Source organism: Castanea sativa, chromosome 1, assembly GCF_040712315.1.
Source record: "Castanea sativa cultivar Marrone di Chiusa Pesio chromosome 1, ASM4071231v1".
Classification (NCBI taxonomy): Eukaryota; Viridiplantae; Streptophyta; class Magnoliopsida; order Fagales; family Fagaceae; genus Castanea; species Castanea sativa.
In genome coordinates this window covers 21,298,731-21,326,267 of record NC_134013.1, presented here as the reverse complement: position 1 = coordinate 21,326,267, position 27,537 = coordinate 21,298,731, and the positions used below count along the sequence as shown (strand labels likewise).

General features: G+C 37.9%; 3 protein-coding genes across 3 annotated transcripts; 1 reads left to right on the top strand and 2 right to left on the bottom strand.

Annotated features, from left to right (window-relative positions):
• Positions 1-47: 47 nt before the first annotated feature.
• LOC142624651 (putative glycosyltransferase At5g25310) lies at positions 48-4,283 on the bottom strand. Its single transcript, XM_075798315.1, has 4 exons — positions 3,910-4,283; positions 3,600-3,784; positions 1,387-1,744; positions 48-730 (listed from the first exon to the last, which is right to left on the bottom strand). The coding sequence occupies exons 1-4, from the start codon at positions 4,165-4,167 to the stop codon at positions 65-67; spliced, it is 1,467 nt and encodes a 488-aa protein (XP_075654430.1). The 5' UTR covers positions 4,168-4,283; the 3' UTR covers positions 48-64.
• Positions 4,284-12,602: 8,319 nt separating this feature from the next.
• On the top strand, positions 12,603-12,926 carry LOC142622516 (uncharacterized). The gene has a single exon (XM_075796003.1). It carries the CDS (start codon positions 12,603-12,605, stop codon positions 12,924-12,926), a length of 324 nt encoding a protein of 107 aa, XP_075652118.1.
• A 7,565-nt stretch (positions 12,927-20,491) lies between these two features.
• On the bottom strand, positions 20,492-26,338 carry LOC142622506 (putative glycosyltransferase At5g11130). Its single transcript, XM_075795991.1, has 3 exons — positions 26,211-26,338; positions 21,479-21,833; positions 20,492-21,172 (listed from the first exon to the last, which is right to left on the bottom strand). Exons 2-3 carry the CDS (start codon positions 21,818-21,820, stop codon positions 20,492-20,494), a joined length of 1,023 nt encoding a protein of 340 aa, XP_075652106.1. The 5' UTR covers positions 21,821-21,833; positions 26,211-26,338.
• Between the last annotated feature and the right edge of the window lie 1,199 nt (positions 26,339-27,537).

Here is a 27,537-nt window from a genome sequence, read left to right as displayed (position 1 = left end):
TTTTCTTTCCCATTCATTATTTTTTTTAAGAAGGTGGAGAGAAAAAAGAACAAAAAAAAAAAATCTAGTCAAGTTTTACATTTAATCTCCTAAGCCATACAGAGTGTAAAATCATATGAAAAACATCAAATCTTTTAGGTGGCTGGTTCAACATAAAATGCCTCCTCACAACCCTTAACCCCTCCTTAAGCCTCCTATACTTCTCTTCCGGAACTGCCCTCAACACATTCTTCAGTCTTGGGATATCCGACACATCAAGCTGAATCGAAAATTCCTCCCACTTCAATACATCACTGAAGGGCAACACATAATTCTGTGACAAAATCACAGGCACACATTCGGCATAAATGGCTTCCACAATTCTTGGGCTGGCCACTTCATGCCCACTAGGACATAGACAGAACTTAGACTGAAGCATAAAGGAGTCGTAGTCTAAGTCTTTGGACAGGTACTCATAGACACGCAGAACATTGTCACGGTTTTTCCAATGGTTTAGTAATATGGGTCGGATCGGGCCGTGCATTCCGCCGGCAAAGAAAGCAAGATAGGGACGTGAGGCATTGTCCGGTGGAGGGGTGAGTAGTTTGGGGGATACATTGCCACCATAGAGGTGTATTTCTGGGAGGCTAACGTCTTTTTGGGGGTTGAAACCTTCGGAGGTGTTGGCATTGCAAAGGACTCGGATGGATGTGTTGTAGAGGAAAGGGTTACCCTTCGATGCATGGGGACCCTGCAATTTTTGGAAATGGTTAGTTGCTTCATTTAATTTCTTTGTAAACCAAGAAGATATAATCTTCCAAGAAGTATTTTAGCTTTCTACTTAAATTCAAATACTGTACATGCTAGTATTAACCAATACAATAGAATTATCTTTCTTAAAGATAATTAAATTCAATCAAGCCATGTAGTGTTTCAAATTTTCAAATGTGAAATTGTACAATGTATAGTAACTAGATTTAGGATCCTATTAGTGGGCGTTTTTATATACTTTTTTTGCATGAAGTCAAACAACTTTCAACTTAAAAGTTATATTTTTATTTTTTTTTCTTTCTATTTCTTACTCAATATGAAATCTTTTAAAAGTCTATATTTTATCAGTTCTTTTTCTTCTGTTTCTTACTAATAGTTAATATGGCATCCTTTTAAAGGTTGCTTAAAAAGCCAAAAAGACGCCGTTAACAAAAGCCAAACTATATCCAAAAGTTGACCAAGCTTGGCATTCCACTTGTGAAAATCATGAAGACATACGGGATAGACAGTGACATACAAACAAAGCCGCAAACACTATTAGTGGTGTCAGAAACAGCAGTATCCTAATTCCTAAGGACAAAATTGAAGGACCAAGAAAACGAAAAGGAGAGAAAGGCAAGGTAGAAAGGAACTTACCCAATCATGACAAGCAAGCATGAAGTGGTCAGCACCATGGGTTCTATTCCAAAAGGGGTACTTGGTAGAAACGAGTCTGACATAATCAGAGACAAACCGGCTTAGTGGGGCTATGTCGTGAGAGAGAGGGGTGTAAAGGTATCTGACCATCCAAGTCACGCTGAAGGGCATGAAGTGAACATGGGCCATTTGTGGATCCTTGGTCTTGAACCGCTTAGCCACGGCACCTTGCTCCATCTCATGGATGAACCTCCCTTCCATGCTATAGATGTCTTTGCATGGTCCATCGTGGGTCATCGGTGGCTCGCCTTCTGTGTACACGTACACTTTGAATCTTCTCTCCATCTCCATGTAGCTCCTGTCATTTTTGAAATTCATCAAGGGTCAATATGTCAATCTACTTATCTTTCTATTTTCTACATGATGATCATGCATGATGGGCTTTTGAGTGATTTGGCATTTGGGTACTGCCACACTACTCCAGTAGCTAGTTGAAGGGTTGTGAAAACCCCGAAAGTCATATAATAACCTTCTAGCTAGCTTGTGTTTCAGGGGTAATCATTATATGTTACCTCAATGTAATCAATAGTCTCTCATAAAAAATAAAAAATAAGTGTAATCAGTAGTCATTATATATTAAATCTTAGTTTTATTCCGTTCTATTCCCATCAAAGAAAAAAATAAAAATAATAGTTCAGCGTCTAAAACTAGTTAATCAATTGCATGCATGATAATAATAAATAATGGTTTTATGATAATGATAATAATGGCTACGAACAAGTAAAAAACGGTGAAGAATTGTGATGGTTTAAAATGAATTTTTTTTAATAAACAAAATATGTAGACCTCTTCGAATATTAATAATCGAGAATTAGACAACGTTTTCAGAATAAAAAAATCATGCCGTGCATAAGGCTTATTATATTTTGCTCTTGCATAAAATATGAATCTCCTGTGCAGATTCATGTGTGGAGTAGTGACATACACGAGTGCATTGATTAATCTCACACTAGAGAAATTATGGGCTGAAACTTAATTTTATTATAGGGAATTAATTGACAATAACTTTGTCGGTTCCGAACAAAGTGAGGTTGAGCACTTAATTTTCAAGTAAGAGAGAATTAGATAGATCTAATTAATTGAGTGAAAAGGTACACTATTGACTATTGTATTGTACTTAATTCATCTTATGTAGCACACCAGCTAGCCAGGTAATTAACAGATGGATTAATTGGTGATTTCAGTTTCACATATATCTTTGATGGTTCCAGCCCAGCTATGCAAATTAATCAACTCCTACAAGTGTGGAAGCATCAGATACTATTAAAATAAAATAATAATGCCATAATTAGATTTAAACACAATTAAAAACAGTGCCAGCTTTTCCCTCTACATGCAGTTGCAAATCAAAATTTCAATTCAAATGCTTCTACAACTTTCAGATAAACTTGCAAATTAAGGATTTGGTTACAACTGTTGTATTTTATTTGAATTCAAATATTATCTCATATCCCTATATTTTATCCTAATTCCAATACGGGTTGGTAATTAAGCCAACACCAATGATTCAGATTTCATTTCATTAATTAATTAATTAATTAACCGTTTTATATTTATTTATTATGTTAAATTTGTTTGGGGGCGTGCTTGCGTGGTCCAATACCAACAGAGTAACCGTAAGAGAAGTGGGATATTAATTTGACTTTGGAGCATTGATAAAAAAAAATAAAAAAAAAAGTAAAGGAAAAGGAGTGGGCACAAAATACATGAAGTATCCATTACATTACAATAATTAAGTATCAAAGCCCCGCTTTTCCAATAGCTATGATCGCCAGGACCACACACAGAGACAGAGACAGAGACAGAGACTGAGAGAGAATGTGTATTGTTTGTGGACTGACTAATAACTGTGATATGTGAAACGGTGAAAGGAATTGAGTGAGTGCGCACTTCACACACCTTAATTAGCTAGCTAGCGTTTATCACAAGAAATGCTCTCATAATAAAAACCCATACCCAACGACTTATCAAAAGAAATTAACGGTGACTTAGAAGCAAAGCAGTTTTTCAAAACTTTCGACGCTTTAAATTCTACCTTTTCATTATATACTATATAAATTATACCGGTAGATATATATATTTTTTTAATTTTTAAATCTATGTTTGAAAAATTAAATAAAACAAAAGAAAGAAAGAAAGAAAGAAAGGCTTACTGGTAAAAAGCGGTGGGGTTGCGATAAACACGATCGGAGGGGACGAAATCGGTGGCGTTGAGGGACATTGCAGAGCGGTTGCGCTTTGAAGCTGCGGTGGCTCTTCGAATCGAAGCTCGTGCTCGCGCTAATCCTAGTTCAAGCTCTTTCTCTCTGCTCAGTTTTGCTTGTTTTCTAATTATTCTCTGTATTTATTTACATAACATCAGGATCAAAACCGATTTTAACGGTTTTGGCCTTTTGGTTTAACAAATTCAAACACAGAATCAATGAGAGAGAGAGAGAGAGAGAGAGAGAGATTGTAACGTACTGGTACGGTTCGGTTGGGGTTGAAAGCAGTAGTTGCAGTGGTAGAATCGGAATGGAGAGGTGTGACATGATCGTGAGTGGTGAGCTTTTGCTGTAACTCAAGCAATGGAACTGAGTACTCGGAGGACTTGGAGTTAGCGTAGAACGTTCTCATGAGCTCACAGAAATGGCTTGAGAGAATCATAACGACGAAGATTGAAGCCACGCACAGCGACGATAGTAAACAAAGTGAATATCCATGGCAACTTATTATTCTCATTTCTCACACTTCTCAAAGTGTAGTGTTGCTGTTTGGTTGCTCTGATTTTGTTTTCCCGAGAAAAAAAAAAAAAAAGGAAATGGAGGGAGAGAGAGAGATAGAAAACGAGATAAAACGGTTTGGAAAAGTGCAATGATCACAGCTCACTACTTAAAGACGAAAAGTGAGAAGCTACTGAGTAGGAAATTACGGATTTGACCCTCATGTGCTAACTAATAAGTTCGCAACTAAACGCGTGGCTAGAAGTGTTTGTTTGGGCTCTCCCCTAACTTCTTTTCCCGCCAGATAGCTATTGCTATTTCCCCACTTTTTTTTTTTTTTTTTGTGTGTGGGCAAGTTCTATAAAAAGAGACAACAAAATAAGTCTATCAAAGAAAAGCAAAATTCAGGAGAGAGAGAGAGAGAGAGAGAGAGAGAGAGAGAGAGAGAGAGATTTGGCTCGATGATGCCTCTATATAGCGTTATTAGCTATTTACTAGTACAAGTGATTCAATGATCGTAGAAAGTCAAGCACTTAGCATCATAACTCACATAGGTACCTATTGAAGCAATTTCCAACGAAAATGACTTTAGATCAAATATTCCATTACTTCCGTGTTATACTTACCTGTTATTTTTAATTTTTGTTATCATGGAGTTCTTTTTTTTTTTTCAACGTGTTTAGTTTCCCTTCAAACTTCACTTCTTTCCACTTGATAATTTGGACTAAATTTAAAAATTTAAAAGTGTGTTAACCATAATGTTGTTTGAAGTTTGAAATGACATGCCAATCTTTATACGATTAGATTTAAAAGATAAAATATTAACCGTAAAATAAATAAAATGAAAATAATCTTGTTCCTCTTTTACTTGTATATTGATAATTTGATCATAATTCTTTTCATTTTTTATTTTCTTTCAAAAGAACTAGTTGAGGAATTTTTGTCATAGATAATAGGATTTGACCTTGGCAACATTTTCATAATTATTATTATTATCACTAGGTAAAGGCCCCCCCCCCCCCCCCCCCCCCCCCGGCGGGGGCTTTATTTGTCTAGAGTATAGACAAGATTTAATGCAAGGGTGGAGTACATGTAGTTCTGTCCCCCCACCCACCCCAACTTTTTTTCTTCTTCTATAGATTAAGCATCTTAAAGGTTTTGCCTAAAAATTGGCCCTCCCAAAAATTTGAGTTAACTCAATAGTCCTCTTAAAAAATAAGAATTGCCTAATTTGGTCTAGTGGTTATAGAAATAAGGAACTCTATTTTTCTTGATTTCATTTTTTATAGTGAAACTTGTTCTTGTATGAGTTGATGTTTTAGATCACCCATGGTTTAGAAGACTTTTCTTAGAATTTTTTTGTTCACTTTTGTAGACAACATGGTATTTTATATTATAAATGAATCTTTTAAGAACTAAATAGATGATAACATATGAATTTTATTTTATGCAAGATCGTGAGTGAACTTGTTTATTTTGATAAGTTGTGCCCATGATTTGGAAACTTGTGTTGGAAACTTGTGATAAGTTTTGTTTGAAACTTGTGATAGCATGGAACTTGTGTTGTGTTGTGTTGTGTTGAGATATACAGCAGGGAACTTGTTTATTTTGATAAGTTGAGTTGGAAACTTGTGATGGAAACTTATGATTGATGAACTTGTTTATTTTGATAAGTTGTGTCCATGATTTGGAAACTTGTGATAAGTTGTGTTGGAAACTTGTGATAGCAGGGATAAATCAATTCAGTTGTGATAACAGGGAAAAAAGAAATAAAAAAAACAGGGAAGAGGAAAAAAAAAAAAAAAGGGACGCTATAGCCGCGTTTTTTATATACGCGGCTATAGTTCTAGGCTTCTCAGCTAACAGAGGGCTATAGCCATGGTTTAAAAACGCGGCTACAGACCCCTAGGGTCTGTTGCTGCGCTGCTTAGGCCTGGGTTGTAAACACGGCCATAGAAAACATGGCTATAGGTTATAGCCGCGTTTTCGGGGTCTATAGCCGCGTTTTTGAAACGCGGCTATAGACCCCCTTTTTTGTAGTGCTCTTCTAAAGATCTATTTAGGTGCCAATTACCAAATATCTCTTCATATCCACCATAGGTGCTCTTTTGGTATCAGAAAATAAAATGATTATAAAAAGACTTATCATGTGTACAGGCCATAATAAATAAACATGATAAATGATATACAATCATTTCCAAGTTTTATACACTACTGCTTAGTATTAATGTGAAGGTTTCTTTTACTGCTCAAATAGGTCACAAATCATGTAACTTATGCAGGTAGATTTTAATTAATTTTAATCCATAGAAACTCGTAGAGGGTCTATATTATAATAATTTTAAATTTAAAGAGGTGGACATTAATGAAATCCAAGATTTATTATGCATTTGTCCCTTTATTTTTAAAATTACTAACCTAGAATTTGTCCTAAAATGATTAATCATTTTTTAATCTAAGTTTTAGTAAACTTTCTGAGGCACATCAAGTCTTCATTTTAAATTTGGGTTTCAGTTACCTCAATTGGTAAAATATTTTGTTGTCGAATAAGAAATTTGATATTCAATTCCCATTTACACTAGAAAAATCAATTGGTATCTTGGTTTAATGATAAAAAGCAATTATTAGAAGCGGTCATATGTTGAAACTATCTCTTTAAAATATATATATATAAAAAAAAAAAAAAAAAAAAAAATTCATCTCAAATAAATGTTACATGGTAGCCCTTAAAAGTGAAATTGGTTGAATTAAGTTAGTGGTGGTTACAAAATATTACTGGGATAATACTTTTCTTAAAAGTGAAAATAGTTTAAGATCAACGTTAACTATATGCAAATGTTGTGATTTCAAATTAAAAGTTCACCTCAATTGAATCCAAGCATTATGCTTTTTGTGCAGGCTGCAGTCATTACACTCAATGCATACATGTGAGATGGAAGGGAAGGATCTATGGCCATTATACTGAATATGAGTGAGACGTATAATAGGGTGAAATAGGTTTTCCTTAAAATAATCATAAAGAAGTTGGGTTTTCAACATATCTGAAGAGGATAAAAGTATGAGACGGATCTTTCTTTAAGAAGAACGACGGAGTGTGGTCGACAGATTGATACCGCAAGGATACACATCGGACGGATCCAACATTTGGTATCCGTCCAGTATGATTAGTTGTCATAAATTCTTAATTATACGTCACACGATATGTTTGACGTGGCTTTGCTTTATCTCCACACAAGCGTGCACACCGGGAGTTCTTGCGTTACACGTTTGACCATAATAAAAAGACTCCTATATGGAAAAGAGCTCAAGAAGGAATGGAGAGTAAAAAGAAGTACTATCCTAAAAGGAAAAGGTTTCCTAACCAAGGCAGGAATGATAACCCTACACCAATATAAATACCCCAGAAACCCTAGCATCAAGGTACGCATAATTATCTCGACTCTGGCACTCTAGGGTTGTAAAAAAAAGACTCTAACTTGACCTTCGGAGGGTTTTTGGCCGGCACCACACCGGTGCTCTCTTTTAGGTCCTCTATTTTCTTTTTGCAGGTGTTGCTTTGGTTTAAGGAGTGCTTGCAGCTTACTGGTGATTTTTTCGGCATCATCAGTTGGCGCCGTCTGTGGGAAGAGATTATTTAGCCTTTGCTCTATTCCTGAGACAAAAAGTTGCATGGTACTCACTCGATCGATGGCAACGAACAACAATCAAGGCGACGAACCGCACGCCACAACTCTAGAGAGGCAAGTCCAAACGCTTGCAGCGGCGGTTGAGCGCCTCACCAAGCAGAATCATGATTTAGAAGAACAATTGCAACAAAGGAATGCACACCCAAGTGCACCGGAGGAAGACCAGGAGGGTGCTAGTCCGTAAGGAAGGAACGCGAAAGGGCCTGAGGGTAGCAACGCTCCGACTAGACCAGAGCGGCAAGAGACCAACCGACCATCCATCTCGGACACCTTGCCGACTCACATAGCAGCTGGGATTGAGGAGATGAGGGAACGTATGGATGTGATGATGAATGCCCTTAGAGGACGAGTATCCAGCGACCTGGATGACCTAGTCTATAGAACGGATTCGCCTTTCACAACGCTCGTGAATTCATGCCCCCTTCCTCCAAAGTTTCACATGCCTCACGTGGAGAATTACGATGGATCCAAGGACCCATTGGATCACTTGGAATCTTTCAGAACCCTAATGCATCTTCAGGGCGTACCGGATGAAATCATGTGCAGGGCTTTTCTCACCACTTTGAAAGGGCCTGCGAGGGACTGGTACAGTAGGCTAACGCCTAATTCCATCAGCACTTTTAAGGGATTAGGCGCACAGTTCGTATCACACTTTATCAGAAGTCACCGGCATAAGAAGTCTACTGTGTGTTTATTGAATATTAAACAACGAGAAGATGAGACATTAAGATCATACATAGCCCGCTTTAACAAGGAAGCCCTCTCGATAGACAAGGCAGATGACAAGATACTTGTGGCAGCATTCACAAACGGGCTACGAAAGGGTAAGTTCTTGTTCTCTCTATACAAGAATGACCCAAAGACTATGTCCGATGTGTTTTACAGGGCGACGAAGTATATGAACGCAGAGGATGCCTTGCTAGCCCGAGAGGACAAGCCTAGAAAGAGGGAAAGACAGGAAGATGCGCAACCGGACAAAGGAGGAAAAATGGCAAGAACCAGAGAACGACGAGAAGATCGATAACCCAAACCGCCTTCGGGAAGATTTACGAGCTTCACCCCCCTCACAGCCCCAATTGACCAAGTGTTAATGCAGATCAAAGATGAAGGAACCTTGACATTCCCAGGCAAGCTGAAGGGAGATCCGAACAAGAGGCCAAGAGATAGATACTGCCGTTTTCATGGCAATCATAGCCACGATACGACGGACTGTTATGACTTGAAGCAACAAATTGAGGCCCTCATCAGGCAAGGAAGGTTGCAGAGGTTCGTGAGGAAGGAAAGGATGGATCAACTCTAGGAGCAGAATCCCCGACGGGAAAACGAGCGTCCCAGGCCACCTGTAGGAGATATACGGATGATTGTAGGGGGAAATACTTCTGCAAGGTCATCCAAAAAGGCCAGAAAGACCTACTTGCAGATGGTTCAAAGCGTCCAGTTGACAGGTACCTTACCAAAAGCAACACGGCAAGATAGCCCCAGCATCGGGTTTTCGGAAGAAGATGCGCGACGCCTTTACCACCCATATGACGACGCGCTCGTGGTCAGCATACGGGCAGGGGACTACAACATGCATCGAGTTTTGGTGGACAACGGAAGCTCAGCAGATATCTTCTATTATCCCGCATTCCAGCAAATGGGGATTGCTAAAGAACGACTGGTCCCAACGAATGCACCACTTGTTGGCTTCGGAGGAACAAGGGTCTATCCTTTAGGCATCGTTATGTTGTCTGTGACGGTGGGAGATTACCCACAGTAGATAACCAAGGATGTTTCTTTTCTCGTGGTTGATTGCTCTTCAGTGTACAACGCCATCCTTGGACGGCCCACTCTCAATGCATGGAAGGCTGTAACCTCTACCTACCATCTAATGATCAAATTTCCTACCGAATATGAAGTTGGAGAACTGCGGGAAAATCAGGTGGCTGCACGGGAATGTTACGTCGCCATGATGGAAATGGATGATCACCTATAAGCAATGAACATCGAGGAACAGAGAACAATGGCGAAACCGATGGAAGAGTTGGAAGAAGTACAACTGGATGATTCTAGGCCCGACCAAACAATCAGAATCGGCACCCTCGCCGACCAAACAGTCTGACAAGCATTCGTATTATTCCTCCAAGAAAATCAAGATGTTTTTGCATGGAGTCACGAGGTCATGCCGGGAATAGATCCAACAGTCATAGTTCACAGGTTGAACGTATCACCCTCCTTCTCTCCAGTCCGACAGAAAAAGCGAGTGTTCGCCCACGAACGAGATCGAGCCATAGCGGAAGAGGTGCAGAAGCTACAAGAAGCAGACTTCATATGCGAGGTGTACTACCCTGATTGGTTGGCGAATGTAGTAATGGTCAAGAAGTCCAATGGGAAGTGGAGGATGTGCGTCAACTTCACGGATCTGAATAGAGCTTGCCCTAAGGACAGTTACCCACTCCCACGCATTGACAACCTTGTAGACTCCACCGCAAGACATGAACTTTTGAGCTTCATGGATGCCTTCTTCGGTTACAATCAAATCAAATTGGACAAGATGGATCAGGAAAAAACCTCATTTGTAACAAGTCAGGGACTTTTTTGCTAAAAGGTAATGCCTTTCGGGCTTAAGAATGCGGGAGCCACGTATCAGAGATTGATGAACAAAATGTTCGCGCACCAAATTGGTAGAAACGTGCAGGTTTACGTGGACGATATGTTGGTAAAAAGTGTAAAGGTGTCTGATCATCTGAAGGACCTCCAAAAGACTTTTAATACTCTTCGGACATACAGAATGAAGCTGAATCCGAACAAATGCGCATTCGGAGTAACCGCAGGAAAATTCTTGGGATTTATGGTGTCTCAGAGGGGCATTGAAGTCAACCCGGAGAAAGTAAAGGCGATTATGGAACTATCTCCTCCAAGGACGGTAAAAGAAGTACAAAGCTTGACCGGGAAGATAGTAGCCTTAAATAGGTTCGTATCTAGAGCAATGGACAAATGCCTCCCATTCTTCCGAACGCTAAAGAGATCTTTCGAGTGGACGGACGAGTGTCAAAAGGCATTCGAAGAGTTGAAGACATATCTCTCCGCTCCGCCGTTGCTTAGCCCATCTATGCCGGGGGAAGAATTGTTCTTGTACCTTTCCGTCTCCTCAGCTGCGATCAGTGCAGCTCTTATCAGAGAAGAAGGAAAGGTACAAAAGCCCATGTACTTTATAAGCCGGGCACTAAGAGGAGCAGAAGAAAGATACCCACCGATGGAAAAACTCGCATTTGCTCTTGTGATTGCGGCCCGGAAGCTCAAGCTATATTTTCAAGCACACACCATAAATGTCCTGATAGATAGACCCCTACGGAGAGCAATGAGCAATCCCGAAACAGCTGGATGGATGGTTTTATGGGCAATCGAGCTAAGTGAGTTCGATATCCAATATCAGCCACAAACGACAGTGAAAGGACAAATATTGGCAGACTTCGTTGCTGAATTCACTACCGCAGAGGAGCAGGGGGCAGAAGAGACGCCCACCTGGAGAATTTACACAGACGGATCTTCCAATAAGCGTGCTGGGGGTACCGGAGTCGTACTCCACACCCCGGAAGGAGACAAGATTGAATGCATGATCCGTCTGGACTTCACCACTACTAACAACGAAGTGGAATATAAGGCCCTAGTTGCGGGACTGGAACTCGCAATAGCGGTAGGAGCTAAGAAGGCGGTCGTCTATTCCGATTCTCAAATCGTGGCCAGTCAGGTTAATGGGAGCTATGATTGCAAGAATGAGAGGATGAAAAGGTACCTTGGGGAAGTGAAGGGTCGAACGAGTGACCTCCAATTCACGATGATTCAAATCCCAAGAGAGGATAACCAAGAAGCGAACCGACTCGCAAAGGCAGCTTCGGCCGAACCAATGATCGTCCCGGAACAGGTATTGTCCTTTGTCTAGCTTTCATCATTATTAGATGACATTAGCATGCAGAAGGTAAGCAATGAGGATTGTTGGACGACTCCAATTATGGCGTATCTCAAGGAAGGCAAGCTGCCCGATAACAAAGAAGACGCGAGAAAGTTGAAGGTTAAAGTTGCCCGGTTCGTCTTGATTAAAAACATCCTATACAAACGAGGATTCTCTCGACCATATTTAAGATGCCTCGGCCACGGAGAAGCAGATTACGTGATGAGGGAGATCCATGAAGGGGTTTGTGGAAACCATTCTGGATCAAGGTCTTTAGTGCACAAGCTACTCTAAGCAAAATACTACTGGCCAACAATGCAAAAGGATGCCCATACATACGTTAGAGCTTGCGACAAGTGTCAACGATTTGGCAATCTCATTAGGCAGCCAACGGAAGAACTTACCCCAATGATGGCTCCATGGCCGTTTGCACAATGGGGGTTAGACATCATGGGTCCATTCCCAACAGCAGTAAGGCAGCTGAAGTTCTTGGTGGTTGGTATTGACTACTTCACCAAATGGGTGGAAGCAAAAACTCTGGCTACTATCACAGAGAAAAACATCTGTAGCTTTGTGTGAAGAAGTATTATTTGTAGATATGGAATTCCGAGGGTGCTCGTTTCAGACAACGGGAAACAATTCGACAACGACACCTTCAGAGACTTTTGTTCTCAACTTGGAATGAAAAATCACTACTCATCGCCCGCCCACCCGCAGGCCAACGGACAAGTTGAAGTCACGAACCGGTCCTTGTTGAAGATTATCAAGACCCGGCTCGAGGGGGCAAAGGACATCTAGCCGGACGAACTACCAAGTGTTTTATGGGCATACAGGACAATGGCGAGGACATCGACAGGAGAAACACCGTTTAGGTTGGCGTATGGTACTGAGGCCCTCATATCGACAGAGGTAGGATTAGCAAGCTACCGTGTGGAAAGCTATGATGAGAGCAAGAATGACGAAGCTTTACGTTTACAACTCGACCTTGTAGACGAAGTCAGGGCAGCAGCTACACAAAGACTAGCGCGATACCAAGACATGATGGCAAAATATTACAATTCCAAGGTCAGGCACAGGGATTTCCAAGTGGGAGATCTGGTCTTACGAAAAGTACTCGGTGCTACAAAGGATGCCTCCCAAGAAAAACTGGCTCCTAACTAGGAAGGACCGTACAGAATCATTTCATGGCATAGGAAGGGAACGTACTACTTGGAGATGTTAGACGGAAGAAAACTGAGCCATCTATGGAACGTAGAGCACTTTAAGAAATACTACCAGTAGTCGAGGGGCATAGACAACATCTACCTCATTTCCAGTTTATTTTTAAACAGTCATAGTTTTTATTTATTAGAGCCACAGTTTTTTATTTTCCATGAACAATATAGTCTACCGGTATGTCATAATGAGAAGAATTTTTATTTAAAACGTATGAAATGTACTGTGCTCAAAATCTACAAAGTCCACATACTGGACGGATTATCCAAAATGGATAAAAATTTACTACACCCACGAAGTGGACGAATCCACACTAATTCCACATAATGGACGGACATCTACTAAGTCCATATAATAGACGAGTCATCCAAAATGGATAAAAATCTACTAAGTCCACATAGTGGACGGACCCCTACTAAGTCCATATAATGGACGGGTCATCCAAAATGGATAAAAATCTACGAAGTCCACATAGCAGACGGACCCCTACTAAGTCCATATAATGGACGGGTCATCCAAAAAGGATAAAAATCTACTAAGTCCACATAGTGGACAGACCCCTACTAAGTCCATATAGTGGACGGGTCATCCAAAATGGATAAAAATCTAGTCCACATAGTGGACGGACCCCTACTAAGTCCATATAATGGACGGGTCATCCAAAATGGATAAAAGTAAAATCGTCCACATAATGGACGGATCTCTATTAAAGTCCACATTGTGGACGGATCACCCAAATGGATAAGAATTGTCCACACAGTGGACGGATCAACCTACAAGGATTGTTATCATATTATTTCACATAGTGTACGGTCCATAAAATCGACGGAACGACCTCTAAAGGGAGAAACATACCAGTTAAATTGTGAGACGGACTGACATCATAAATGAAATATGTCTTCATTGCATTCAACTCACAATTGGACGGACCCCCGCGACATGATTAGACTATTGCATACAGCAATAAATTAAAAATACACGACGGATAAAAAGCAAGCGAATAAGCTACTAAGATTTCATAAGATGAAATGTTCACAATTGAAATACGACGGTTCAACAAAATAAATTACAACGGTTAAAGTTTTGACCGTGATATATAAAAAAAAAAAAACTGTTACTGATGCTTTGGGGAAGAATTTTCAATCTTTTGATTGTCGTCTGGTTGATTTGGAGGGAGAGTTTGACCTTCGTCAGCTGGAGCAGTGACGGCAAACACATCGTCTGTACTCTCTGAACGGACGGATTGCGCAAGTGTTTGCCCTTGAGCGTCGATGGAGACATGGGACACGTCCAAATCGGGATACGAAACCTTGACCTGTCAGATGGCGTCGTCGAATCCGTCAACAAAGGACCTTCCAAGCTCTACCAAAAGAAGGTCAGAGTCACGATACTCCTAGACCGCAACTTCTTTTGCATCGCGGAGTTGAGCCTTGGTGTCCGTCAACTCCTTTTCCTTGTCTTTAAAAATTTGATGTAACTGCTCATTTTCCTTCTCCAGCTCACCTCTAACCTGCTCCGAGCATTTAAGCTTCCTGTCCATGTTGACCTTCTAGGTCTTTAGGTCGTGGAGCTCGTCCTCCATCGTCTTATTCTTCTTCCTAAGACGGTCCATAGGTTTCTCGTGATTGAGACAACGACCCATTAGCCCTTTCATCATTAGCATGGCCTGAAAGCAAAATACAACACTATGTAAACGACAGATGAAAAGGAAGGTTACAAAAGCTTGAGGACAAGTTAAAAAGTACCTGTGCAATAGTGAAGAGGCCCGTCTCTCCCATCGCCTCCGTCGCGTGGTTGCCAAGGTCCTCATAATCGTCAGCCGTCATGATGGACGAGAGTCTTTCCAGGGTATATCCTGAGTCTTCTCGAAGTAGGACGGGTGGTTTCTCACTGGTATGAATTGGACCCTTCATCAAACCCTTACCCTTTCCATGCCTAACGGGTGGTTTCTCGGCCTCTAACGCTACGACGAGCTCTGGGGTGGTCTTCTGTTTCTTCGGCAGACGGTCCATCTTCTCCGGTTGATCTCGTTTTGATGGAACGGATGGAACCGTCCCCTTAGCTTAACCGACCTCTTGCTTCTTCTTCGCTGCTTGTTGCTTGATGAAGGCTCTTCTCTTGGTAGCGTCCATTTCTGCACATCAAAGACGGATGTGAAGTGTTAGAAAAGCATAAGTAAAAAAGACGGAAAGAGTTTATGACGGGCTTACGTTTGCGAACTCTGTTGTCGTAGCGACGGGCGGTAGAAGTGGGTTCAGGGCCATCACAATACCAATGGAGTGTGTCGAGGGTGACTAGTTGAGCCCACGTCCTTTCCTCAAGCTTCGTCTTGTTGAAAATTTTCTCCAGGAAGCTCCACTCCTCTAAAGTAACTTGTGGACGGTCCCGAGCTACAAAAAAGACGGTTAGACTAACTTCCAAACAAAATCAAATGTTTAAATGGACGGGAGCTAAAAGTAATTGCATACCCGACGGAGGCATTATGCCCCATGTGGTGTCGACGGGCATATATGTGTCATCCCTTGGACGACACATCCATTCGTCCCTTTCCAAGAAAAAATACCTACTCTTCCAGTCCCTATTGGAGTCGGGTGTATCACAGACAAGCCTCAACAACGGGCTCCTAGCTACGAAACTGTACATTCCTTTTGACTTAGTGATCTCCGTAGGACAGTAACAGTGGAAGAATTCTTCCACCGTCAACCTTCGTGCACCGTTGGACATAGCCCCGTACAAGACCTCCACGCCTATAAAAACCCTCCAGGCGTTTGGGGAGATTTGAGTGAATGATAGGCCAAGATATTGAAGCAGTCGATAGTGGAGAGAACTCAAAGGGAATCTGAGCCCTGCCTTCAGTGCTTGCTCATAGACCCCAACACCGTCGACCCCCCTGTAGTAACATTTCTCAGACTTGTGGGGGAGACGGAGACGGATGCTGTCAGGAATTTGATACTTGGCCCTAAGTGTTTTGAAATGGGATTCTGTGATTGTGGACCTAAAATCATTGACCGTCCATAGCTGTAGCATGACGAACTCTCTAAGACCGTCTGGATCGATCACAGATTGAACGGGGGGATCGACACCATCTAAGTTATCACTTGACGACTCTGAACTATTAGTCTCCAAACCTTCGTCATTTAGGGAAGGAGAGGTAGAGGATGGATTCCTTTCTTCACTTGAAGTGTCAGGATCTCTTTGACCTGACGGGAATCCCTCATCGTAGCCCACCCCGTCGCGGACAAACGATTGATTACTCGACGCACTAGACATTACCTACATATATGACGGTATAGCCTAAGACACTGACGGATCTACAGAAAGTGTACATAAAAAAAGAAAAAGAAAAAAGAAAAAGAAGGGTTCAGAGCATATACCGGATCGAGATCGAGCAGATATGAAGTGACGGATAGTCTAACAGGACGGCACGAATGCACAATATAAATGACGGATGCGCTCTGATTGCAAATCTTTTATAGGAGGATGAGAATGATGGAAGAAAAGGCAGGCTTTTATAGAAAGAAGGACACAGAATACGAAGGGACACCTTGTTTCAGGGAACAGCAAATCAATAAGGGCCACGTGTCCTTCGTCATAAATATTGGCCACGTGTCCTTCGTCATAAATAAGCCTGGACCGTCATGTCTCAATAGGTTGCCATAAGGACGATTGCCACTCCATGAATCCGTCTGGTATTTAGCGACGGATTCAAGGAGTGAGGGGGCAACTGAAGAGGATAAAAGTATGAGACAGATCTTTCTTTAAGAAGAACGACGGAGTGTGGTCGACGGATTGATATCGCAAGGATACACATCGGACGGATCCAATATTTGGTATCTGTCCAGTATGATTAGTTGTCATAAATTCTTAATTATACGTTACACGATATGTTTGACGTAGTTTTGCTTTATCTCCACACAAGCGTGCACACCGGGAGTTCTTGAGTTACACGTTTGACCATAATAAAAAGACTCCTATATGGAAAAGAGTTCAAGAAGAAATGGAGAGTAAAAAGAAGTACTATCCTAAAAGGAAAAGGTTTCCTGACCAAGGCAGGAATGATAACCCTACACCAATATAAATACCCCAAAAACCCTAACATCAAGGTACGCATAATTATCTCGACTCTGACACTCTAAGGTTGTAAAAAAAAGACTCTAACTTGACCTTCGGAGGGTTTTTGGCCGGCACCACACCGGTGCTCTCTTTTAGGTTCCCTATTTTCTTTTTGCAGGTGTTGCTTTGGTTTGAGGAGTGCTTGCAGCTTACTGGTGATTTTTTCGGTATCATCAATATCTAAATTGATTGAGCTATATTTTGTCTAACTTATCATATTCCTTATTGATCAATGGAGTGTCGAAGAACTATATATCATTCCGACACCAGGACTTCAACAAGGAGATACATTGTCCTCATTTTTGTTTCAACCTTGTTTTGAAGTGCTCACCTCTTTGATCCAAATGGCGAAAATGGATAGTCTTATTAGAGGAGTAGAGTTAACTTCTTGTAGATAATAACTTGTTGTTTAGTAGAGTTAAGATAGCAGATTGTGAATGATTTTATATCCAAATTCAAGTTGGCTTCTTGTAACCCGTCTTGATCGAGTTCAAGGGGGTTGTTAAAGTGCAAGTTAGAATAGCCTATAAGTAGGCTCAAGCTCATTACTTGTACAATTAATGTTCATCTTACTTACATATTACTCATAATTACTTTTGAGTGTGAGTTGTGACTATAAAAATTCTTTTTACACAAACTTGTGACACAATTGAATAATATACAATTACCACCGTATACCCTTGGTGCAATGGTCACTCTATAGGTATAAATGTTTGTAGAGTGTGGGGGGCAAGGGCCTGGGTTCAAATCTTCAGGAGGGAGCTTCACACACATATACACTTAGATTAGGCTAGAGTAGAAATTCTATCATGTATAAAAAAAAAAAAAAAAAAAAAAGAATAATATACAATTATTAACAAATTATGCCTAAAATACTGATAATTGTTGGGAAGAGCTACCGTTTGACATACAAGTGTCTTTTGCTAGTATTTTTTGAAGATCTAAAGTTTTTTTTTGTTGTTGATAAATTCAATAGTTATTACTTACAATAAGGAGAGAGATTGTGGACGTCTTTGTAGGAAATATTTGAAGGCTCTTGGTGTTTAAGGATCAAAAGCTGAACCACCACACACCCTTGGTGCGATAGTTACTCTACAAGAGCCCTTGCCCTCCACACTCTACAAACACTTATACTTGTGGAAGGCGAGGGCCGGGGTTCAAGTCTCCAAAAGGGAGCTTCACACACATATACATTTAGATTAGGCTAGAGTAGAATTTTATCTTGTATATATAAAAAAAAAGGATCAAAAGCTGAATTCAGTTTACAAATGACATGATTTATGTCAATACTTTAGTGTTAAAATGACTGCAAAATCTATTTTCCAATATGCAATATTATTATAGCTTATGTAAGATTGAACTGGAAAACCAAAAAATTGAATGGGTATCAGGGTAATGCAGAGTATTCGAACTATTGATTATAGTAGTCTGATTTTAGCAGTTGGCTTAGATTAATTTGTTTGTACGTATCCTTCGTATTAAAAAAATTGGTGTTGTTTTACTAGTTATGTTTTGACAGCCACTATAGCTGCATCTCTCTTTTTCTCTTAGGGTGTGTTTGTTAGAAGGTGAAATATGGTGGATAGAAAATTTTTGAGAGAAAATGAGAAGGAAAACTTTTTTGTAAAGTGTTTGGTTGGGTAAGGAGGAAAGAAAATAAATGGTGGGACTCATGTGTTTTCTTTCCAGGTCCACCAAAAAGTTTTCTATCCAAAATAGAGAGAAAACTGAAGGGAGAAATTGATCATTTTTAGATAAAAATGCCCTCTTCTTCACAATCTTTTTTTTCCTTCCTCCGGACATTGCTTCTTCTACTTTTTTTTTTTTTTCTTCCTCATGCACGTTGCTTCTTCTACTTCTTTCTTTTTTTTTCTTTTTTTTTTTATTGGACAGGCTTGTCCAGTGCTCATATTCTTCTTTTTTCTTTTCTTTTTTTGTTTTGTTTTTTGTTTTTTTGCTTTCTTTTGTGTTTTCTTCTGCTTCTTTCTTTTTTTAATTGGGCAGGCTTGTCTAGTGCTCATATTCTTTTTTTGCTTTCTTTTGTGTGTGTGTGTGTGTGTGTGTTTTTTTTTTGTTTAGATGTGATTTTTTTTTCTGGACATGCTTTTTATTTTTTAAATAAATTTAGGTGATTGATTTTTTTAGTTGTTTATCACTTTTTTGGTTTTAATTGAGCATCATTTTTTAATAAGGGTATATGCGTAAATTTATACAAACTCACATTTTCCACTCCCAATCAAACAAAGAGGAGGCAAATTAAAATATTTTCTATCCTCCCACTTTACCATTCTTCCACTATTTTTTATCCTCCCACTTTTCTACCCCTCCAACCAAATGGACCGTTAAAGTATTCAAGCTTCAAGCTATGCTTTATCATTCATCAATTTCTTATTCTTGCTCAGCTGAGGATGTTGTAATATTAAGACTTTCTAAGTATTTGGATTTTGTTGGATGAGAATGGTCTTTAAAAAGTAGATTAGCAAAAGCTAAGGGGTTATTTGGTAAGATTATTTAAATATAGTTTTTTTTTTGCAATCCAAAAATGATGGGTTTCACACTTGAATTTATTGTTTGGCTAATATTTCTTAAATACAGTTTTCAAAAAACTATATCCTGTTTTCCTAATTTAAAACAGGATTTTGAAAACAACTTAGAGAGTGTTTTTAGGATACAGAAAATATTTTTAATGACATAGTTGTAAATAAATTGAAAATAGTGGACCCCACATATTTGTCCACACTCTTTTATCTCTTAAATTTAGGAGTTTATTTTTATCACAAAAAGAATTCTCACACTTCAAATTTAAAACTTATCATTAAAAAAAATGGTGAGCTCTATTCCTTTATCATTATCCACAAAAAAAAAAATCTACAAATGTTACACGTTACTTTTTGTAAGTTTTTTTTTTTAAAATCTCAAAAATAGAAATGGTCTCCCAAATAATAATTATTGTTTTTAATATTTTGAAAATTGTTCTTAAATATGGGAGCCAAACACGTAAAATATAAAAATTATTATCTGAAAACTAGTTTCAAGTTCAATTTTTTGAAAATTGTTTTTATACTGTTTTGAAAACAAAAACAAAAATTCTCCTGCCAATCAGGCCCTAATTATGTTAAAACACATGACTATATATGGATCCCATCACACCTTGAATAATGCAGCATGCTTCCATTGCCTGCCTTTATATAGTGTCATAAAAATTTGCTTTTACATGCTGTTTAATCAGAATAAGAGAATCCGGCATGGTGTGTATTAAAAATACATGGCATTATATAAGATGTGGAATGAAATATATTTGATGCTTATGCTTTGGAAGAATTTTTATTCTAGTTGATGAAAAGAAATCTTGAGACCATTTAAATGGAGGATATATGATTTCATGGAAGTATACAACCTTAATTAATTGAAGCATTATACAGTGGCAGCCTTATGTTTAGCCTCCTGAGCCACACTGAATGCATCACCATGTGCAATAAATCATATGGTTTAGCAGGCCTATTGATCACAAAATGTCGATGCACCTGGATAACCCGCTTTCGCTTCTCTAAAAACTCATCCTCCGAAATTCCTTGCAAGATTTTCTTGATTTCTGGTATCTTTGCAACTGGAATTTGAATAGAAAATTGGCTCCAATCAAGAACATCACTAAATGGTGGCACATAACCATCGGATATTAGCACGGGGACACATTCTGCAAATATAGACTCAACAACTCTAGGGCTTGCAACTTCATACCCACTAGGGCACAGGCAAAACTTGCTTTGACCCATTAACTCGAAGTAATTTAAGTTTTTAGGGAGATACTCATGCACTTGGATATCTGGGTCATTGTCTTTCCAGTACCTAAGTAGTATTTTCCTTACAAACCCGTGCTCGCCACCTGCGAAAAAGGCTAAAATTGAACGATTGTTTAGGGGCTGGCTGAAGCTTGGTGGATTCAGGTTTCCAGATGCGATTTTAACTTCAGGTAAGGAGGCATCTCTCGCTGGATCGAAGCCTTCAGTAGTGTTGGCATTGCATAGAACTCTAATGAAGTGTTTGTAAAACTTGCGGTCATCAAATGAAATTTTTGGTCCCTGAGATATCAGAGGGAGGAATATGGTTAGTATTATATCTTAAACCAATTATTAAAATTCACGTCTTAAGCAGCAGCATTCCTAAAGAAACTCTAAATGGTAGAGTGAAAAAAAAAAAAATTAACAAAGTAATTGCACTAGTTTGTGAAGCATGAAAACATAGACAATACATGACGCATTCTACTCTTTAAGATTTGTGTAATTTTTAACGATATGTTTCTCCTATTCAAACTTCTTAAAGAAAATCCAACGAATGCATGGCTAATATTGCTCCCTCCAATGTAAAGCAGAAAATGAATACCATACCCAGTCATGACAAGAAACCATAAAATGGTCAGCTCCATCGCTTCTGTTCCAATACGGGTGTTTCTTTGATATGACTTCCATGTAGTCCTTGACAACCTTTTGTAGAGGTTTACGAGTATATATAATGCGAGGCTTGTACACGAATTCAATGATATTGGTAATACTAACGGGAATATAAAATGCAGTGGCCTCATTCGGGTCGTTAGCTAAAAAAGGACTCTCCCCACTTTCCAATTCATCCATGAATTGCCCTTCAGTTGAGTATATGTTGGTCATTGGCCCCCTGTGAAAAATGGGCAACTCTCCTTCCTTGTATGGCCATACTTTGAACCGTTTCAACATCTCTGCATGGCTCCTGATCATATGCATCAAACAATTAGAGATCTATTGTTATTTTTCTTTTTTGCGAATGAAAAAAGAGAGTTTTCAGTGTGGACCAGTGTGGGTGATACCGTACCGTACCGGCCGGTACGACCGGTATATACCGTACCGGCCAGTGCACCGGTACAAGTACATCCCTATTTCGTACCGGAAAAAATACCGGCCGTACCGGCCGCATACCGGATGTACCGGCGAAATCCGGATGTTTCGGCCGGTGAATGGATACTGGGCCAAAACACAAAATGCAAATCTGAGCAAGCCAAAGAAAACCCAGCAGAAAGAAAGGAGAAAAATGAAAGAAAAATGCAAAGGGTAATCGGTGACCATATATAAATTCCAAATTTACAACATATATAAACTCAAAAAAACAAACAAACAAACACTCCTCAATGGCGATCTGGTACTGAGAGTCTGTAACGCCACTCCTCAGTCGCCGGTACACCTCTTTCTCCCTTGCCACTGTCGTTTATTTTGACCGAACACTGCTCTGACCGAACACCTCTTTCTCTCTTTCTCTCTTGCTGAACACTGCTGTGAAGCAGTTCATTTTGTTTGAACAACTGAACTTCTAGACTAAGTAATTAAGTGTTTTACAACTGTTTGGTTTACCCAAAAAAGAGAAGTGTTGTACAGCTGTAAAACATTTCACATATAATAGTACAAAATATAATAGTAAAGAAGTGTTGTTCCGGTGATTTAATGGTCTTTAGTCTCTACACAGTACACTACAATTAATAATAATAATAATAATAATAATAATAATAATAATAATAATAATAATAATAATAATAATAATAATAATAATAATAATAATAATAATAATAATAATAATAATAATAATAATAATAATAATAATGTGGTTTATATTAGAATTTTTTTTTTGAAGAGTATTAGATTATCTATAAAATATTATTATATAAAACATTAAACATACTAATAAAATAATCATTATAACTAAATGTTTATAAAAAAAATCATTATAACTTTGTATATTGTATAAAATAGTAAAAAATAGCGGTAAATTCGAAACGGTATACCGGTATTGACCGGTACCCGAAATATATCGTACCACTGGCCAAACCGGTATAGCCTCCGGTACGGTATTGACTTCCTTGGTGTGGACTCATTGACCTCATGCCATGTAATTGCAATGAGTAATACTAAGTATACTACCAGGGTCTTGTTGGAGCTGTTTCTTGAACCACTTAATAACTATAATAATTTGAAAACTCCTACCATCAAACTATACCCCGCAGTGGTAATTAGAGATCCATTATTAATATCGTTGATACAATGCAATGCATATTACTTTAATAAATCAATAGTTCTAGATACACAACTTTCATAATTATTAAGGTAAAATACAGCTATTATTAATAATAGTCCCATGTAAAAAAAGTATTACATTAATCATAATCTACTACTTTAAATATTCAGAAAAACATTGTAAAATTTGCTATGTCTATAATGTTATTATTTAGGACTAAACATTAAATGGTACAGTGTAGCTATTTTTTGTGCAAAGATTGTAAATTGTAACTTTCTTATTATAAAATTGATAAATTTTTTAATATTTTCCATTTTGTAAAATAAATTTAGGAATTTTCTATATCTAAGTGGTCCATTGTTCGAGAACTTTAAGATGTAATCTTACGATTTCACAAGCTATAAAGACACATACAATAACAATTACTTCTGTACAGGGGTGTAGCCAGAAAATTTTACTCGGGGGGCCAAATTGTAGTATTGTAGATCATATTGAATACAAAATTATTAACTTTGATATATTGTTATATTCTTAAATATTAATGAACATACAAAAATTATATAGTTTATTATAGACAAATACAAAAAAAAAAAAAATCCAATAAAAGAGCAGTTCACATCAAAATTATGCCAACAATCTTTAATGAAATAAAGATAGCAATACAAAAATGTGAACAAAACAATCTTAAATACCTTTATGCATATCAACACACACATAGTGGCAGAAGAAAGAAACAAAAATAATACTAATGGTAAAATAACAATGATAATTGATAAAAGAGAAAATGCACTTGCATATTCACTTCTTTAAAGAGTCAAGAAGATGATGTTGCACCATGAAAAAAATGGATTAATAATTTTGGTTGAGATAGGAGTTTTTGTGTTGAGAAGAAAGAAAATAGGGCAATGGGCTGACATTAGCAACTACAACAAAGCTTCGTAGGTACCTAAAGATGAAAAAAAAATTGAAATTATGTCGGGAAATGGGTTGTCAATGATGCTAGAGAGTGAGTTATTATTTATTGAATTAATTATAAATTTTTTGGCAATGGAAAAGGTCAATTATTAGTCATTATCTTTTGGATTAACTATAAATCTTAGGAATAATTGGAGCGGACAAGTAATAAAGTTTTCAACAATTGAGGAGGCTAATTTAAAATCTATTGGACTAATTAGAAATTTTAGAAATAATTGGAAGGGCCAATTCTAATTTTTTGGGAGCACTATATCCTATTACTAGTATAGTTGTTGGAGAAAAAAAAAATTTTGGGGAGGGGGCCAATATAGCTAACTGACCATCAGGGATAGGGATGACAATTTTTCCCCGCCCCTCCCTGCTTCGTCCCGCGCAGGTTTTCCCCGCCCCGCAAAGGTGGTGGGGCTGGGATGGGGCAAGATTTTAGCCCCGTACTACGAGGTGGGGCGGGGATGGGTTTAGACTTTTTAGACCCACTCCGCCCCGCCCCGCCCCGCATTGCTAAGTGTTATAATTGTCAATTTTTTATACCCTAAAACCCTATTATATTAAACAAACATATCAATATTAGATTATTTTATTCTACCCAATGTGATTCTCTGTCTTTATTTTGTTATGTACTATGAGATTTTTTTATTTTTTATTTATGATTGTCTTGTTATACAATTGGATATATTATTTAATTTTTTTCTAAAAATTGATTTGATTTGATGGGATAAATTTAGTTGTAATTTTCACTATATTTTTATTAATAAAATAAGTTTCATTAAATAAATTATACTAGTTGTAGGAAAAATTAATAAAAAGTAGAGTTTTACAGGATACGGCGGGGTTTCGCAGAGCTCTAAGGAGTGGGGATGGGGTGAAAAAGTTTTCTTCGTAATACGGGACGGGGTGGGGCGGAAATGAAACAAGACAAAATCTTGCAAAGCGAAGACGAAGACCCTATTCTTAAACCCGCCCCACTCATTGTCATCCTTAATCAAGGAGGGAGCTATATTAACGTAGCTCCGCCCCTGCTTCTGTGTCATTTTCAGGAAAATTTAAGAGTGTGTAGAACTCTATAATCGAAAATCAGGATTGCTTGAATGTTCTGCAAGCTAACTGACCATCATCAAGGCTTAATCATTATTAAAGATCTGACAGGAGATCGTCGATCTTAAAGTCAATTAAAACACATCTACGTATAAAACAATCTTAACGGTTGTGACGCATCTAGGTACATAAAGAACTTCTCCACAAAGTGAGAATGTAATTCATGAATTAAATCATCCCTGCCAGTTACAAGTACATACACCGCCAAAAAATTGTAGGCTAAGAAAAATAGGCCTAGAGCTCACAGCTAGGTAAGTACGAAAAAAAATCAATCCCAAGTTAATTGAGGGTCATGCTGCCCCACTAGCTATGATTAATAATGCTGCACTCCTAGTTAAGGTTCTTAAATACTCATGTTGATTTTTTTTGTTAAAAAAATAAAATAAAATCACAAGCTATTAATGCTGTATATAATAATTAGTAAGTAAAAAAAGTAATATTAATAGTATGTTAAGATTAGAACAAGTAAAAATTTGTTATATTAATAATTTATAAAAATATTATAAAATAGTTTGTAATCATAATATTACTTTTTCTTTTTTAAATACTAATGGATGATTCTATTCTTATTCATTTGAGACCGTCTAATAAATTGGAATCTTGGAAAACAACAATAACAAGAAAGTCACTGCATATCTTTTTGACTTTCAAGTCCCTCAGAGAGAGAGAGAGAGAGAGAGAGAGAGAGAGAGAGAGAGAGAGAGAGAGAGAGAGAGAGAGAGGGAGAGAGAGAGAGAGAGAGAGGATTTGTAGTTTGGAAATCAATTATTGTTAAGCTTATAATTTTTTCATAATTTAACTCAACTGCTTTAATGTGAAAGTAATATTACTTTTATCACAATGTTATATTTTAATTATTGTGAAAAAAAGAGAGGTGAAATTTGATAATTCCGGTATATTATGCAACAACTCAAAAGTCAAGTGATAAGAGGTGGCAGGGAATTTCATGTCACACTAACTAATCAATGACATAAAGATATCATCAGATGAATAAAATAGGGAGAAAATCTTAACTGATGAAAGGCATAAGGATTTATGTAGATGGATCCTCTTGGAACAAACTCATCCTCAGAATTCGATCTATAGCTTCGTGATCGAGCTGCCTCCTTTATCGCCCTTCGAGCTCTTGCCAATCCTTTTTCTATTCTCCAAGAATAACTCATTTCATGCAACTGTAAATTATAAACAAAACAAAATAAATTATTTTTTTTATACAAGATAGAATTTTACTTTAGCCTAATTTAAGTATATATGTGTGTGAAGCTCTCTTTTGGAGACTTAAACCCGGTCATTGCCTCCCACGCCTTACAAGCACTTATATTTGTGAAGTTACCATCGCACCAAAGGTGTGCGGTGATAAAAAAACAAAATAATTGAAACCAGTCTAAGGTAGTAAGAACATCTTCTTCATTTATTGTTTTGTTTGTAACTTGAAAGGTAAGAATAACTGAAAAGAATGGGACCATCAATATTTTCACTCCAAAAACAAAACTGATGTAATTTAAGTACTGAAGAGGGAATGACAACAAAAGGAGATCTTTGTTTTTCCCATTAGAACCCAATGTTTTTTTTTTTTTCACTGCAAAAGTTGTATCACTTACGGTAGTTAAACCAGTGCCATTTTTGCTTTCATTGAAGAAATGATCTCTTGTGTGACTTGGAACCGAAGATATTGAGACTTGGGGGTTTTCGTGGGAAAGTGCAAAGAAAAAACAAGGAGAGGTGAAGAAGAGGATGAGAAAGAGAGAAGGGTACATGAAGAATAGGGTGGTGTAATTCCAGTCACCCATGTCAGTTAGTGTTGCATTTTCAGTACTGCATAGAGTGCCTTCTTGTTTCTTTTAATATATAGTTCATATTTTCCTTCTCTTCCTTCTTTTAGTGACGTAATAAGGATTTTGTGAGATAACAATGGTGGTAAAAGGACTAGTGAGTGTCAATCCTTTATGAACTGTATCTGATAGTAGGTTTGTGTGGGAAGATAAAGATAAAGTTGTTTTAGTTACATGTGCTTAGCACATTTTATGAATTTCGATTTTTTTTTTGTTTATTAATTAGGCTAAAGTACCAATTAAAAAAAAATTAAAAAATTAGGCTACAATGCACAAAAATTTAATTTCAATGTCTTTGGATTACCCTTAATGTTTTAGAATTTTGATTTTTATCCCCCAACGTTATGGTCCATTTTATTATTACATATAATTAAATAACTTGAAAAAATCTAATAAATATTTTAAAATATAAAAATTCCAATAACTAAAATACTTTTTTTTTCTTTTACAATATTGAGGGGTAAAATTTCAATGACTCAGATATTTTAGGAGTGTGTTTTGCATTTTAA